We start from the raw sequence: 16,666 nt of genomic DNA, 5'->3' as shown, positions 1-16,666 counted from the left end.
GGCCGATGTGTGGTTTTATGGTAGTGAGATAAAATAATGTGGATTTGGTGGATGTCGGTGTTCAGAGTTTTAAAGTTGGGGTTAGGTGAACAAGTGAATCCATGAAATGAATGAATGAGATAAAACAGTAAATTAGATGAGAGCAGCAGCCAGCAGAGCCCAGAGGAGCGACAGCTCTGACAGTAGCTTTGACTTCCTGTTTGGTTTTCCTGTTTGGTTTTTCTAATTTAATCTCGTTGAGGTGTCATTTGTTCTGGCGAACCTACAGAAGAGCAGCGACGCTTTCACGGTGAGTTCAGATGATTTTCTTCTTAAACAAAATTAAACTAATCAGTATTTAATATAAAAACAATCCAAAAATCAGAAATTTTCATATTTCCACTTTAGATGTCAGAAGATTCACACACTGAGCCACAAATGATGAGAAGAAGCTTCATGTTATTTTTTTATAGTTTTAAAATCCTGAAATTTACATTTTATAAACAACTTTTGTGTATTTAAATTAGCTTCAGCTGAAAAACTAAATAAATATCAGAATTCATTCACAAGCTGCTGAATTTAACGTGTGTGTGTGTGTGTGTGTGTGTGTGTGTGTGTTTCAGACTGAGTGTTTCCATGATGAGCTCCATAAAAGGTAAAACCATGAACTCTTTCACTCCCCCCCCCCAAAAAAAAAAAATATATATATATATATATATATATAAAAATATATATATAAATATATATATATATATATATATATATATATATATATATATATATATATATATATATATATATATTTTTTTTTTTTCTTTTGCATCCTTTTTTATTCATTTGAGCCAACAAGGACTCAGAACAGAACAGAACGGGACCGGACCGGACTGGACCTAACAGAGCAGAACAGAACAGAGCAGAACAGAACCGGACCGGACAGGACAGGACAGGACAGGACAGGACCGGACAGGACAGGACAGGACAGGACAGGACCGGACCGGACCGAACAGAACTGAACAGAACGGAAAAGAACCGGACTGGACCGGACCGGACCGAACAGAACAGAACAGAACAGAACCGGACCGGACCGAACATAACAGAACAGAGCAGAACAGAACAGGACCGGACCGGACCAGACCAGACAGGACTGAACAGAACAGAACGGAAAAGAACCGGACTGGACCGGACTGAACAGGAACGAACAGAATAGAATAGAATAGAATAGGCATAATTGATCCCCCAGTGGGGACATTCTCTTGTTAAAGCAGCACACACACTGAGAACAGGAATAAACGATACAGGTAAATACACCTGTAAAGGCTTTTATTGTAACCTTCAGCAATCAGAATAATGAATCAAAGTCTCCAAGAAGAAGCAGCAGAAAGGTCACAGACAGACTAACGACCATCTGGTAATTGGTTGGGTTAGGGTGTGCTGAACGTAGCTCTGCTGTTAGCGTGAAAAGGATAATGCCAGTACTAGTTTACCTGTGGAGTTATACAATCTTACTGCAGAGGGGATGAATGACCTGCGGTAGCGTTGTTTTACATTTTGAATGATTTTAATGTTAATTTTTTTTGTTTAGTAGTTATTTAAGCAAAATCACACTCAAGGTCGTGCGTTGTTGCTGAATATCAGCACTGGTGTGATTCAGTCGTAGGCACGAGGCTTTTACTCAACAGTTCTACCTGCTCATTTTATTTTTATAACAACAATAAGCAACAACAGATTATGATTTGGTCTTTATTCAATCATTTATCAGGCTCTGCCGACACAAATAGTCCCAACACGAAATGGAGACTCAGACAAGGATGTTGCTAGGCAACACAAACATTTTCTACAAAGCACTGTAATAACAGTTAGAACGGCTGTGCACAGCGGAGTGATACTGTTTGTAAACAGTCCCAGTGCTGTTACAGTCCAGTATCAGCACTAAAGTCTCTTGACCAATCAAATCACTCGGTCAGAACTAACTGTTATATAATTGTAGTTTAGTCCAGTTTAAAGTGACAATGTGTATTTTTAGCTTTAATCACTGGAAATATCATCGAAACAATGTTGAAAACGAATAAAATGATGTCCAGTTAAAAAGATATTGGCGACTTCTTAAGATAAAACCATAAAAATCAAGTCAAAAGTACATAGAGGGCGGGTCTAGTGTCTTTGGGGGATGCCATGTTAGAAGGAAAGAAAACAATCTTTTATAAGGTGCCTCTCAAGATATAAATCACAAAGCGCTTCACAAAAACAAAAAATGTAAAATTTAAAAAAGAGTAAAAATAAAAATGATTAGAAAACATGTTTAAAATGAGAAAAAGCATTGTTTTTCAATTCTGATTTTAAAAATTAGGAAAGGGAAAGAAAATGAAAAGGAAAGAGGGAAATCTGTGGATCCCGGGAAAGGCGGACCTTTCAAGTTACTGCAAGTACCAGCTTGGGGACCTGCGCCTGTCGATGACATCACACTAGATGATTGGCTTGACATTCGACTTATGGAAGTTATGTTATCACATTCAAAAGCATTTAGGCAGTAAGAAACACGGATCTAACCGCTAAACTCTAAAAGAGATGCAATATATTTTGGCCGAGTGGTATTGCCATAGTATGATGACATCATCGGCCGGCGCATGACCCACAGCAGAAAACTAGCAATGGCGTTGCATTCTCTCGATGGATCTAACTGAGGAGTCCCGTTAAGGTCACATGCTTTCTGCTCCACAGGTAACATTTATCGTAAGGTTTTCTTAAACTAGCGACTGTCACGGCGATGTGGTGTAAAACTACCCTCGAACATCTGTACTGCCCCCTAGTGGCAGGAAATTACACACTGCCACTTTAATTACAAACCTGCTCCACCAGAGGCTGACCTGCTGGTTCCTGAGCAGGGCACCAGTGGGTGAGGAAGATGAGTGGGTCTTCCAGTAATGTGAAGGTAGTCGGTTCAATCCCAGATCATTTCTATTCTGCAATTGTGACCAAGATACTTCACTCTCTTCACTTCCCTTTCCAGATGTGGGTTGTATGTTGTGAGTGGGTCCAGATGTTGGTTGTATGGTGTGAGTGGGTCCAGATGTTGGTTGTATGTTGTGAGTGGGTCCAGATGTTGGTTGTATGTTGTGAGTGGGTCCAAATGTTGGTTGTATATTGTAAGTGGGTCCAGATGTTGGTTGTATGTTGTGAGTGGGTCCAGATGTTGGTTGCATGTTGTGAGTGGGTCCAAATGTTGGTTGTATATTGTAAGTGGGTCCAGATGTTGGATGTATGTTGTGAGTGGGTCCAGATGTTGGTTGTATGTTGTGAGTGGGTCCAAATGTTGGTTGTATATTGTAAGTGGGTCCAGATGTTGGTTGTATGTTGTGAGTGGGTCCAGATGTTGGTTGCATGTTGTGAGTGGGTCCAGATGTGGGTTGTATGTTGTGAGTGGGTCCAGATGTGGGCTGTATGTTGTGAGTGGGTCCAGATGTTGGCTGTATGTTGTAAGTGGGTCCAGATGTTGGATGTATGTTGTGAGTGGGTCCAGATGTTGGTTGCATGTTGTGAGTGGGCCCAGATGATGGTTGTATGTTGTGAGTGGGTCCAGATGTTGGTTGTATATTGTAAGTGGGTCCAAATGTTGGTTGTATGGTGTGAGTGGGTCCAGATGTTGGTTGTATGGTGTGAGTAGGTCCAGATGTGGGTTGTATGTTGTGAGTGGGTCCAGATGTTGGTTGTATGTTGTGAGTGGGTCCAGATGTGGGTTGTATGTTGTGAGTGGGTCCAGATGTTGGTTGTATGTTGTGAGTGGGTCCAGATGTTGGTTGTATGTTGTGAGTGGGTCCAGATGTTGGTTGTATGTTGTGAGTGGGTCCAGATGTGGGTTGTATGTTGTGAGTGGGTCCAGATGTGGGCTGTATGTTGTGAGTGGGTCCAGATGTTGGCTGTATGTTGTTAGTGGGTCCAGATGTGGGTTGTATGTTGTGAGTGGGTCCAGATGTTGGCTGTATGTTGTGAGTGGGTCCAGATGTTGGTTGTATAATGTGAGTGGGTCCAAATGTTGGTTGTATGGTGTGAGTGGGTCCAAATGTTGGTTGTATGGTGTGAGTGGGTCCAGATGTTGGTTGTATGGTGTGAGTGGGTCCAGATGTTGGTTGTATGTTGTGAGTGGGTCCAGATGTTGGTTGTATGTTGTAAGTGGGTCCAGATGTTGGTTGTATGGTGTGAGTGGGCCCAGATGATGGTTGTATGTTGTGAGTGGGTCCAGATGTTGGTTGTATATTGTAAGTGGGTCCAGATGTTGGTTGTATGTTGTGAGTGGGTCCAGATGTTGGTTGTATGTTGTGAGTGGGTCCAGATGTGGGTTGTATGTTGTGAGTGGGTCCAGATGTTGGTTGTATATTGTGAGTGGGTCCAGATGTGGGTTGTATGTTGTGAGTGGGTCCAGATGTGGGTTGTATGTTGTGAGTGGGTCCAGATGTGGGTTGTATGTTGTGAGTGGGTCCAGATGTGGGTTGTATGTTGTGAGTGGGTCCAGATGTGGGCTGTATGTTGTGAGTGGGTCCAGATGTTGGCTGTATGTTGTAAGTGGGTCCAGATGTTGGTTGTATGTTGTGAGTGGGTCCAGATGTTGGTTGTATGTTGTGATAGGTCCAGATGGTTGTTGTATGTTGTGAGTGGGTCCAAATGTTGGTTGTATGGTGTGAGTGGGTCCAAATGTTGGTTTTATGGTGTGAGTGGGTCCAGATGTTGGTTGTATGGTGTGAGTGGGTCCAGATGTTGGTTGTATGTTGTGAGTGGGTCCAGATGTTGGTTGTATGTTGTAAGTGGGTCCAGATGTGGGTTGTATGTTGTGAGTGGGTCCAGATGTTGGTTGTATGGTGTGAGTGGGTCCAGATGTTGGTTGTATGGTGTGAGTGGGTCCAGATGTTGGTTGTATGGTGTGAGTGGGTCCAAATGTTGGTTGTATGGTGTGAGTGGGTCCAGATGTTGGTTGTATGTTGTGAGTGGGTCCAGATGTGGGCTGTATGTTGTGAGTGGGTCCAGATGTGGGCTGTATGTTGTGAGTGGGTCCAGATGTTGGCTGTATGTTGTAAGTGGGTCCAGATGTGGGTTGTATGTTGTGAGTGGGTCCAGATGTTGGTTGTATGTTGTGAGTGGGTCCAAATGTTGGTTGTATGTTGTGAGTGGGTCCAAATGTTGGTTGTATGGTGTGAGTGGGTCCAGATGTTGGTTGTATGGTGTGAGTGGGTCCAGATGTTGGTTGTATGTTGTGAGTGGGTCCAGATGTGGGTTGTATGTTGTGAGTGGGTCCAGATGTGGGTTGTATGTTGTGAGTGGGTCCAGATGTTGGTTGTATGGTGTGAGTGGGTCCAGATGTTGGTTGTATGGTGTGAGTGGGTCCAGATGTTGGTTGTATGTTGTGAGTGGGTCCAAATGTTGGTTGTATGGTGTGAGTGGGTCCAGATGTCGGTTGTATGTTGTGTGTGGGTCCAGATGTTGGTTGTATGTTGTGAGTGGGTCCAGATGTTGGTTGTATGGTGTGAGTGGGTCCAGATGTTGGTTGTATGTTGTGAGTGGGTCCAGATGTTGGTTGTATGGTGTGAGTGGGTCCAGATGTTGGTTGTATGGTGTGAGTGGGTCCAGATGTTGGTTGTATGTTGTGAGTGGGTCCAGATGTTGGTTGTATGGTGTGAGTGGGTCCAGATGTTGGTTGTATGTTGTGAGTGGGTCCAGATGTTGGTTGTATGTTGTGAGTGGGTCCAGATGTGGGTTGTATGTTGTGAGTGGGTCCAGATGTTGGTTGTATGTTGTGAGTGGGTCCAGATGTTGGTTGTATGTTGTGAGTGGGTCCAGATGTTGGTTGTATGTTGTGAGTGGGTCCAGATGTGGGCTGTATGTTGTGAGTGGGTCCAGATGTTGGCTGTATGTTGTTAGTGGGTCCAGATGTGGGTTGTATGTTGTGAGTGGGTCCAGATGTTGGCTGTATGTTGTGAGTGGGTCCAGATGTTGGTTGTATGTTGTGAGTGGGTCCAAATGTTGGTTGTATGGTGTGAGTGGGTCCAAATGTTGGTTGTATGGTGTGAGTGGGTCCAGATGTTGGTTGTATGGTGTGAGTGGGTCCAGATGTTGGTTGTATGTTGTGAGTGGGTCCAGATGTTGGTTGTGTGTTGTAAGTGGGTCCAGATGTTGGTTGTATGGTGTGAGTGGGCCCAGATGATGGTTGTATGTTGTGAGTGGGTCCAGATGTTGGTTGTATATTGTAAGTGGGTCCAGATGTTGGTTGTATGTTGTGAGTGGGTCCAGATGTTGGTTGTATGTTGTGAGTGGGTCCAGATGTGGGTTGTATGTTGTGAGTGGGTCCAGATGTTGGTTGTATATTGTGAGTGGGTCCAGATGTGGGTTGTATGTTGTGAGTGGGTCCAGATGTGGGTTGTATGTTGTGAGTGGGTCCAGATGTGGGTTGTATGTTGTGAGTGGGTCCAGATGTGGGTTGTATGTTGTGAGTGGGTCCAGATGTGGGCTGTATGTTGTGAGTGGGTCCAGATGTTGGCTGTATGTTGTAAGTGGGTCCAGATGTTGGTTGTATGTTGTGAGTGGGTCCAGATGTTGGTTGTATGTTGTGATAGGTCCAGATGGTTGTTGTATGTTGTGAGTGGGTCCAAATGTTGGTTGTATGGTGTGAGTGGGTCCAAATGTTGGTTTTATGGTGTGAGTGGGTCCAGATGTTGGTTGTATGGTGTGAGTGGGTCCAGATGTTGGTTGTATGTTGTGAGTGGGTCCAGATGTTGGTTGTATGTTGTAAGTGGGTCCAGATGTGGGTTGTATGTTGTGAGTGGGTACAGATGTTGGTTGTATGGTGTGAGTGGGTCCAGATGTCGGTTGTATGGTGTGAGTGGGTCCAGATGTTGGTTGTATGGTGTGAGTGGGTCCAGATGTTGGTTGTATGGTGTGAGTGGGTCCAAATGTTGGTTGTATGGTGTGAGTGGGTCCAGATGTTGGTTGTATGTTGTGAGTGGGTCCAGATGTGGGCTGTATGTTGTGAGTGGGTCCAGATGTGGGCTGTATGTTGTGAGTGGGTCCAGATGTTGGCTGTATGTTGTAAGTGGGTCCAGATGTGGGTTGTATGTTGTGAGTGGGTCCAGATGTTGGTTGTATGTTGTGAGTGGGTCCAGATGTTGGTTGTATGGTGTGAGTGGGTCCAGATGTTGGTTGTATGGTGTGAGTGGGTCCAGATGTTGGTTGTATGTTGTGAGTGGGTCCAGATGTGGGTTGTATGTTGTGAGTGGGTCCAGATGTTGGTTGTATGGTGTGAGTGGGTCCAGATGTTGGTTGTATGGTGTGAGTGGGTCCAGATGTTGGTTGTATGGTGTGAGTGGGTCCAGATGTTGGTTGTATGGTGTGAGTGGGTCCAAATGTTGGTTGTATGGTGTGAGTGGGTCCAGATGTGGGTTGTATGGTGTGAGTGGGTCCAGATGTGGGTTGTATGGTGTGAGTGGGTCCAGATGTTGGTTGTATGTTGTAAGTGGGTCCAGATGTGGGTTGTATGGTGTGAGTGGGTCCAAATGTTGGTTGTATATTGTAAGTGGGTCCAGATGTTGGTTGTATGTTGTGAGTGGGTCCAGATGTTGGTTGTATGTTGTGAGTGGGTCCAAATGTTGGTTGTATGGTGTGAGTGGGTCCAGATGTCGGTTGTATGTTGTGAGTGGGTCCAGATGTTGGTTGTATGTTGTGAGTGGGTCCAGATGTTGGTTGTATGTTGTGAGTGGGTCCAGATGTGGGTTGTATGTTGTGAGTGGGTCCAGATGTTGGCTGTATGTTGTAAGTGGGTCCAGATGTAGGTTGTATGTTGTGAGTGGGTCCAGATGTGGGTTGTATGTTGTGAGTGGGTCCAGATGTTGGTTGTATGGTGTAAGTGGGTCCAGATGTGGGTTGTATGTTGTGAGTGGGTCCAGATGTGGGTTGTATGTTGTGAGTGGGTCCAGATGTGTGTTGTATGTTGTGAGTGGGTCCAGATGTGGGTTGTATGTTGTGAGTGGGTCCAGATGTTGGTTGTATGTTGTAAGTGGGTCCAGATGTTGGTTGTATGTTGTGAGTGGGTCCAGATGTGGGTTGTATGTTGTGAGTGGGTCCAGATGTTGGTTGTATGTTGTGAGTGGGTCCAAATAGTGGTTGTATGTTGTGAGTGGGTCCAAATGTTGGTTGTATGGTGTGAGTGGGTCCAGATGTTGGTTGTATGGTGTGAGTGGGTCCAGATGTTGGTTGTATGTTGTGAGTGGGTCCAGATGTTGGTTGTATGTTGTGAGTGGGTCCAGATGTGGGTTGTATGTTGTGAGTGGGTCCAGATGTTGGTTGTATGGTGTGAGTGGGTCCAGATGTTGGTTGTATGGTGTGAGTGGGTCCAGATGTTGGTTGTATGGTGTGAGTGGGTCCAGATGTTGGTTGTATGGTGTGAGTGGGTCCAAATGTTGGTTGTATGGTGTGAGTGGGTCCAGATGTGGGTTGTATGGTGTGAGTGGGTCCAGATGTGGGTTGTATGGTGTGAGTGGGTCCAGATGTTGGTTGTATGTTGTAAGTGGGTCCAGATGTGGGTTGTATGGTGTGAGTGGGTCCAAATGTTGGTTGTATATTGTAAGTGGGTCCAGATGTTGGTTGTATGTTGTGAGTGGGTCCAGATGTTGGTTGTATGTTGTGAGTGGGTCCAAATGTTGGTTGTATGGTGTGAGTGGGTCCAGATGTCGGTTGTATGTTGTGAGTGGGTCCAGATGTTGGTTGTATGTTGTGAGTGGGTCCAGATGTTGGTTGTATGGTGTGAGTGGGTCCAGATGTTGGTTGTATGTTGTGAGTGGGTCCAGATGTTGGTTGTATGGTGTGAGTGGGTCCAGATGTCGGTTGTATGGTGTGAGTGGGTCCAGATGTCGGTTGTATGTTGTGAGTGGGTCCAGATGTCGGTTGTATGTTGTGAGTGGGTCCAGATGTCGGTTGTATGTTGTGAGTGGGTCCAGATGTCGGTTGTATGTTGTGAGTGGGTCCAGATGTTGCCTGTATGTTGTGAGTGGGTCCAGATGTTGGTTGTATGTTGTGAGTGGGTCCAGATGTTGGTTGTATGTTGTGAGTGGGTCCAGATGTGGGTTGTATGTTGTGAGTGGGTCCAGATGTTGGTTGTATGTTGTGAGTGGGTCCAGATGTTGGCTGTATGTTGTAAGTGGGTCCAGATGTAGGTTGTATGTTGTGAGTGGGTCCAGATGTGGGTTGTATGTTGTGAGTGGGTCCAGATGTAGGTTGTATGTTGTGAGTGGGTCCAGATGTGGGTTGTATGTTGTGAGTGGGTCCAGATGTTGGTTGTATGTTGTGAGTGGGTCCAGATGTGGGTTGTATGTTGTGAGTGGGTCCAGATGTGGGTTGTATGTTGTGAGTGGGTCCAGATGTGGGTTGTATGTTGTGAGTGGGTCCAGATGTGGGTTGTATGTTGTGAGTGGGTCCAGATGTGGGTTGTATGTTGTGAGTGGGTCCAGATGTGGGTTGTATGTTGTGAGTGGGTCCAGATGTGGGTTGTATGTTGTGAGTGGGTCCAGATGTGGGTTGTATGTTGTAAGTGGGTCCAGATGTAGGTTGTATGTTGTAAGTGGGTCCAGATGTGGGTTGTATGTTGTGAGTGGGTCCAGATGTTGGTTGTATGTTGTAAGTGGGTCCAGATGTAGGTTGTATGTTGTAAGTGGGTCCAGATGTGGGTTGTATGTTGTGAGTGGGTCCAGATGTTGGTTGTATGTTGTGAGTGGGTCCAGATGTGGGTTGTATGTTGTGAGTGGGTCCAGATGTGTGTTGTATGTTGTGAGTGGGTCCAGATGTGGGTTGTATGTTGTGAGTGGGTCCAGATGTTGGTTGTATGTTGTAAGTGGGTCCAGATGTTGGTTGTATGTTGTGAGTGGGTCCAGATGTGGGTTGTATGTTGTGAGTGGGTCCAGATGTGGGTTGTATGTTGTGAGTGGGTCCAGATGTGGGTTGTATGTTGTGAGTGGGTCCAGATGTTGATGTGGTTCTCCTCTAAATGCTCCTCAGGTGAAGCTGCTGCCTCTCAGCATGAAAAACCAAACAGGAAGTCAAATCTGCTTCTCGGGGCTCTGCTGGCTGCTGCTCTCATCATTATCTACAGACTCGGTGAGTTCTGACTGATTTATTTACTATTTCATGTGTTAGAGGACAAGAGGAGAACTCTGTTATTCTGATTTCATCTGATTTTAACTTCTGACTTTTCTTTAATCAGCTTTTGATAAAATTAGAACCAACAAAACTCTCCAAACCCTGAAGGAGGACAATAAGGTTCTAAGTGAGGAGAATGAAGTTCTGAGAAAACACATCTCAGGTGAGAATGTCGGGTTTGAAAGAGTCCAGAAGGTTCAGCCTGGAGGTCTGATTCAGGCCCGTCAGGATGGTTTAATCTGAGACTTTCTGCTGTTTAACCACTAATGAGGACAGCTTTGATGTTTTGAGGCAAAAAGAACAATGAAGATTTTCTTGTAAAAGTTATAAAATCAATAAAAATGGATTCAGTTTTTCATCTTTAAACAGCAAAAAATCCAAGCAGCAAAATGTAGTCTCTATCTCCTCCAGCTCCTACATGTGCTGTGCTGTGGTCTATCGTCCACCTGGTCCAAACAGCTCTTTCCTTCAGGAGTTTAGTGACTTTCTATCCTCCACTGTGAAGCTGTCCAGACTGGTGATTGTTGGTGACTTTAACATCCACCTCTGCATGCCCCCTCGACATCTTACCCTCATCTTTGTTTAAAAGTGCTTTTCTGTCCATCGGTCCCAGCGTGCTCTCTATGATTAATGCTTCTCTAGTTTCTGGTCAGGTCCCTGCTTACTTTAAGAACACTGTAATCCACCTGCTTCTTAAATTCCAGAACTGCGCTGCTCTAGGCGGCTGCACGTTGGAGTAGCTCTGTTGACTATATGTAAGTTTTGCCTTTCCTTGGGCATTTTTTCTACTAGTTTCTCAAGAAAAACAGTATTTTTTTGGACATTTTACTTTTCTGTTTATGGTGCTGTGATGCTTGGTGGATTTTTACTGCTTTATTTCACTTTTTTCACTTTTTGAGCATTTGTTATGATGCATAACCATGGCAACAAGCTGGTTTACAATCGGGAGCAGCTGATTAACATAGGAAAGGCTGAAATAATACCTCAACTGAAGCCACAAATCCCAAATGAGCTAAAACGCAAGAAGCGTGGATGCAGAGCGGGAGCAAAACGGAGACAGAGAAAGAGGAAATTCAAACCATCTCTTCCATCGATCATAATGGGCAATGTGAGATCACTGGCCAAGAAGATGGAGGAACTCCAAGCCCTTTCAAGGACTCAGCCAGAGTTTCGGCAGTGCAGTGTTATGTGTTTCACTGAGACGTGGCTGCAGGACCATATCCCCGATTCCAGCGTCTCTCTGCCAGGTTTCCTGACTGTATGAGCAGACAGATCTGAAGAGAAGCGGGAAAAGAAAAGGAGGTGGAGTGGCAGTGCTTGTCAACAACAGATGGTGCCATTCAGGTCATGTTTCAGTGAAATGTCGTCTCTGCAGCCCAGATGTTGACGTCTTGGCAGTAAGTTGTCGCCCATATTATTTGCCAAGAGAGTTCACCAGTGTTGTCTTGGCAAACGTTTATATTCCACCTTCAGCCACTGCTGAAAATGCATGTGATGCCATCATTTCTGTTGTGGCTAAGCTACAAACCCAGCACCCCAATGCATTTGTGGCTATATCTGGTGATTTTAATCATGCCTCGCTCTCTGCTAAACTTCCAACATTTCAACAGTTTGTCAGCTGCTCCACCAGAGAAAACAAGACATTGGATCTGTGTTATGCAAATGTAAAGAATGCATACATGTCCAAAACAAGACCTCCTCTGGGACAATCAGATCACAATCTTGTTTTTCTCTGCTCAGAATACAAACCACTTGTTCAGAGGCAACCTGTGACAAGAAGAACTGTGAGAAAATGGTCACAGGACACTGAAGAAGCCCTGCAGGGTTGTTTTGAGACCACAGATTAGATGACTCTCTGCCACGGACATGAAGAGGACATTGATGCCATGACTGGATGTGTCACTGACTATATAAACTTCTGTGAGGACAACATCATACCCACCAGAACAGTGAGATGATTCGCTAATAACAAACCCTGGATCACCAGTGAACTGAAGAATCTGCTAAATGATCAAAAAAGAGCCTTCATGAACGGAGACAGGGAATTATTGAGGAGTACACAGAAGCAACTGAAGATCAAGATCAGAGACAGCAAGGAGGCATACAGGAAGAAGCTGGAGAACAAACTACAGAGGAACAATATCAGAGATGTCTGGTCAGGGATGAAGAAGATCACAGGCTTCAAGCAGCTGGAGACTGAACAGGAACAAGGCTGCAGGTCCAGATGGTGTCAGCCCCAGAGTACTGAAGGCCTGTGCAGAGCAGCTCTGTGGGATTCTGCAGCACCTCTTCAACCTCAGCCTGGCCCAGGAGAAGGTTCCAGTCCTGTGGAAGACATCCTGCCTTATTCTAGTTCCAAAGACAACTCGCCCATCAGTCAATGACGACTACAGACCAGTTGCCCTGACATCCCACATCATGAAGGTCCTGGAGAGACTCCTGTTGGTCCACCTGAATAAGCAAACTAGAACATATCAGGACCTGCTGCAGTTTGCTTATCGCCATGGAGTTGGAGTTGAAGATGCCATCATCCAGCTGCTTCAACCAACCCACTGTCATCTGGACAAAGCAGGCAGCACTGTCAGGGTCATGTTCTTTGATTTCTCCAGTGCATTTAACACAATCCAGCCTGATGTACTTTGCCAGAAACTCCAGAAGACACAGTTGGGGGCCTCAACTATCGCCTGGATTAAAGACCACCTGACAACCAGACCACAGTTTGTGAGGCTGAAGAACTGCACATCAAACCAGGCGATCAGTAACATTGGAGCACCACAGGGGACTGTACTCTCACCATTTCTTTTCACCCTGTACACCTCAGACTTCCAGTACAAGTCAGAGACCTGTCATCTACAGAAATACTCAGATGACTCTGCAGTTGTCGGGTGTATCAGAGAAGGACAGGAAGCTGAGTACAGAGAGCTGGTGGAGCGCTTTGTGGCATGGTGTGGAAACAATCATCTGACCTTGAACGTGAACAAAACAAAGGAGATGATTTTAGACTTCAGAAGAAACAGGGTGGAGTCAAACACTGTTTCCATCATGGGAGAAGAAGTGGAGGTGGTCGAGGAATACAAATACCTTGGAGTTCACCTGGACAACAGACTGGACTGGAGAAAGAACAGCGAAGCCGTTTACAAGAAGGGACACAGCAGACTGCACTTCTTGAGGACGCTTAGGTCCTTCAATGTCTGTAGCAAGATGCTGCAGATCTTCTACAAGTCTGTTGTTGAGAGTGTAATCTCTTCAGCCATCGTCTGCTGGGGTAGCAGCATCAGAAGCAGGGACCTGAAAAGGCTCAACAGCCTAATAAAAAAGGCTGGTTCTGTTCTGGGGACGACTGTGGAACCGCTGGAGGAGATGATGCAAAGAAGGTTCTCCAGAGAATCAAGAAAATGATGGACAACCCTGAGCGTTCTCTTCACAAGACTGTCCGACAACAGAAGAGTGTCTTCAGTCAGAGGCTTCTTCAGTTTGGCTGCAACACTGACCGCTACTGGAGGTCCTTCCTGCCAACAGCCAGTGTAATATACAACAACTCTTTGATGACTTGATTATTATTATTATTCTGAGCTGCTACAGCAATCAATTTCCCTCTGGGATTAATAAAGTATTTTTGAATTGAATTGAATTGATGATCTTAGTCCCTACACCCCCAGCAGGTCCCTGAGGTCCAGTGATCAAAGCCTACTGGTTGTGCAGCATCAGGCTAAAGGTCAAAGGTGACAGATCATTTGCTGCTGTGGCCCCCAGACTCTGGACCTCTCTCCCCCTGAGCCTGAGATCAGTGGACTCAGTGGTCTCCTTTAAAAAGCAGCTGAAGACTCATTTGTTCAAGCTGGCTTTTGTATGACCTTCTTCACCTCTCTCTCTTTATTCTGCTCTCCCCACCTATTCCACCTTCCTCAGGATCCACTGATTTCCCTCTTTCCTGTTCTCTCTCTCTTTCTTAATAATTTTTTTTATCATAATTGCCTATTTTTTGCTCATTTAAAATATATTTTTAACCATTTTCTAAATTCTTTTTTATATTTTTACATTTTTGTTTTTGTGAAGCTCCTCCTGATTTTTATCTTGAGAGGTGCTATAGAAATTATATTTTCTTCTTCTTCTACGTGTCCTCCTGCTCCTGAAGAACAAAGTAAGCAGAGGTCTTCTCCTCCTGACCTCTCTGTCCTGTAATGATGTTAAAGAAACATTGATGGAGCCACAGAAACAGGAAGTTAGATGGTAACTGCAGGACAGAAGACGCCTCCTGCTGCCTCCTAATCACACAAACATCTACAGAGATTTCTTCCTCCTGGATGAATCCAGTCTTTGTTCTCATCTGTTCTAAGATCACGTTTGTCTGAAGTCGGACAGAAACTGGGAGAAACATGGAGACAAGTGTTATTATTTCAATGACCTTTACTTACGCTGGAAAGGGAGCAGAAGTTTCTGTGAGGATCTGGGAGCAGACCTGGTGAAGATCGACAGCAGAGAGGAGCAGGTATGAGACACTGCTGCAGGTTCATGTTCTCACAGATTTCATCATCATGTTTCTTCATCTGAGCTCAGAAACGTCTCTGAGTCATTTTCATCTGATTTGATTCAGGAGTTCCTGGTGGAGAAAGTGAAAAACTTTGTGATGGATGACATTTGGGAAGGTTTCTGGATCGGACTGACAGACTCAGAGGTAGAAGGCAACTGGACCTGGGTGGACGGATCTCCACTGGACAGCAGGTCTGATGGTTGTGTGAATATTTCAGTCAGTTTCAGAAAATCAACTTGACAAGGCTTTTCTGGATCAGAGTCTCCAGTTTTAATGGATTTTGTTCTTTTTACTCATCTGTCAGAATGAAGTTTTGGTCAGAAGGAGAGCCTGATGACTATAAAGCATACAGTGCATCTGGAGAGGACTGTGTGACGATTGTGAAGGGAGAAGCTGAAGATCTGAACTCCTGGACTGATTACACCTGTAGCGTTGCTCGTAAAAGTATCTGTGAGAAACCAGCAGGAACTGGACTGAGTTCATCTGTTTGTGGCTGAAGTTCAGTTCAGTCTCTGGAACAACCTGAGTCCAGGATCCAGGAGGAGCAGAGATGATGTTTGTAGAAAGTTCATCTCACTAAATCATCTGATTTGTACCATTTTAATGTAAACGTAGTTAAGTTTTTCTGACTGTACTAAAAAAAACAATCTATTGAATGAAAAGTTTAAATTTTATAAACTCATGTTTGCTTTTTAAATAAAAAAAATCCAAATAATGTGATTTGATAAAATGTTGTTGATCTAATACATGTGAGATGATTTAACTGAAGTGTTTCATCAGAAGAAACGTTCTCATCAAAAAGCTCAAAATGAACGTTTTCATAGAAAAATCGAAACCCAACCAGAAGTAAGAGTTTCATGTATAATGTGTGTGTGTGGGATGTCAAAGTTGTGTGATCAAAGACTGAAAACCAATACGGATATTTTCCGATATTAAATTAGAATGCCGACATCGGCCGATATTAGTGGAAGATCAATGATGTCGGACATCCCTACCTTAGTGTCATTCTGTTGTGGTCATAATCTCAAAGTTAGAGGCCATTATGCCATGAAAAAAAAAAGCTGCTTAAACCTGCGTTTTTAATAATATATACAATAAAAAACAAGTTAGTTTTATTAAATCCTTTTTAGCTAAAGTTAAGAGCTCCAGACCCCGGGCCACCTTTCCCCAGCTGCGATCATCAGATCCTCTGGCGGGATTCCCAGGTCAGCCAGGATATACAATCCCATTTTCATCTCCTGGGTTGACCCCAGGAACATTCTGCTGGCAGGACATTCCTTAAACACCTCCAAGGGAAGTCCAGGAGTCCTCCTGACCAGATGCTCCAAACACCTCAGGAAGCTTCTCACAACTTCTGTCATAAATTCTCACTTCACCCATTTCTTGATTTGTAACGTGGATTAGCATAGCAACAACTAAGCTAACTGTTGTTCAACGAGGAAAACACTTTTCCTACGTTTTAGTTTGTCAGGAATTTTATTGTTAAAATATTCTCTTATCTCGTTCTGCCTTAAATATCACAATAAGTTAGCGTTAGCTCATGTCAGCTAACAGTTAGCATAAGCATCAAGCTAATCGAATAGCTTTGATTTTATGAAAATTGAATTTTTTCACACCAAAATAAAAAAACGAAGAGAAAATCGCAGCTTCTGCTGCAATAAGAGTCTTTGTGAGGAACTTTCTGTTGTATTTAGCATCTCTGGTGTCTAAATCAAACAGTAAACCATCTCCCTCCTTCCTGTTTCTCCACAGATGTATTAGTCACACGGGTCTTTTGTCTCCGCACATCTTTCTGCCCTCCACCATCCTGTCACGCTGTCATCTCACAGCTTCCATCCATCCATTACTCAGACAGCTGCTGTTATTCTCTGATGGGCTCTCCATTTTAGACCCAGTTCCTGTGCAGCTCCGCCTAAAATGGATCCTGTTGGTGGGACTCGTGGGATGCTGAAGCTGCAGAGTGATTTGACTTTGGGTGGAGGCTGC

The 16,666-nt window shown here is 44.5% G+C and overlaps 1 protein-coding gene across 2 annotated transcripts; it reads left to right on the top strand.

Annotated features, from left to right (window-relative positions):
- The first annotated feature begins 231 nt into the window (after positions 1-231).
- LOC129164614 (C-type lectin domain family 4 member E) lies at positions 232-15,482 on the top strand. Of its 2 annotated transcripts, XM_054745378.2 has the most exons (7): positions 232-289; positions 603-634; positions 10,009-10,107; positions 10,214-10,312; positions 14,487-14,638; positions 14,744-14,871; positions 14,985-15,482. In XM_054745378.2, exons 2-7 carry the CDS (start codon positions 616-618, stop codon positions 15,175-15,177), a joined length of 690 nt encoding a protein of 229 aa, XP_054601353.1. In that variant the 5' UTR covers positions 232-289; positions 603-615; the 3' UTR covers positions 15,178-15,482. The 2 variants fall into 2 exon arrangements, with proteins under 2 accessions (XP_054601353.1, XP_070403686.1); XM_070547585.1 differs by lacking the exons at positions 232-289; positions 603-634 and having other exon boundaries at positions 9,910-10,107.
- The last annotated feature ends 1,184 nt before the right edge of the window (positions 15,483-16,666 follow it).

This window comes from Nothobranchius furzeri, chromosome 19 (assembly GCF_043380555.1).
Source record: "Nothobranchius furzeri strain GRZ-AD chromosome 19, NfurGRZ-RIMD1, whole genome shotgun sequence".
In the NCBI taxonomy this organism is placed as follows: Eukaryota; Metazoa; Chordata; class Actinopteri; order Cyprinodontiformes; family Nothobranchiidae; genus Nothobranchius; species Nothobranchius furzeri.
The sequence above is the reverse complement of the archived record's forward strand: the minus strand, read 5'-3'. Positions and strand labels throughout refer to the sequence as shown.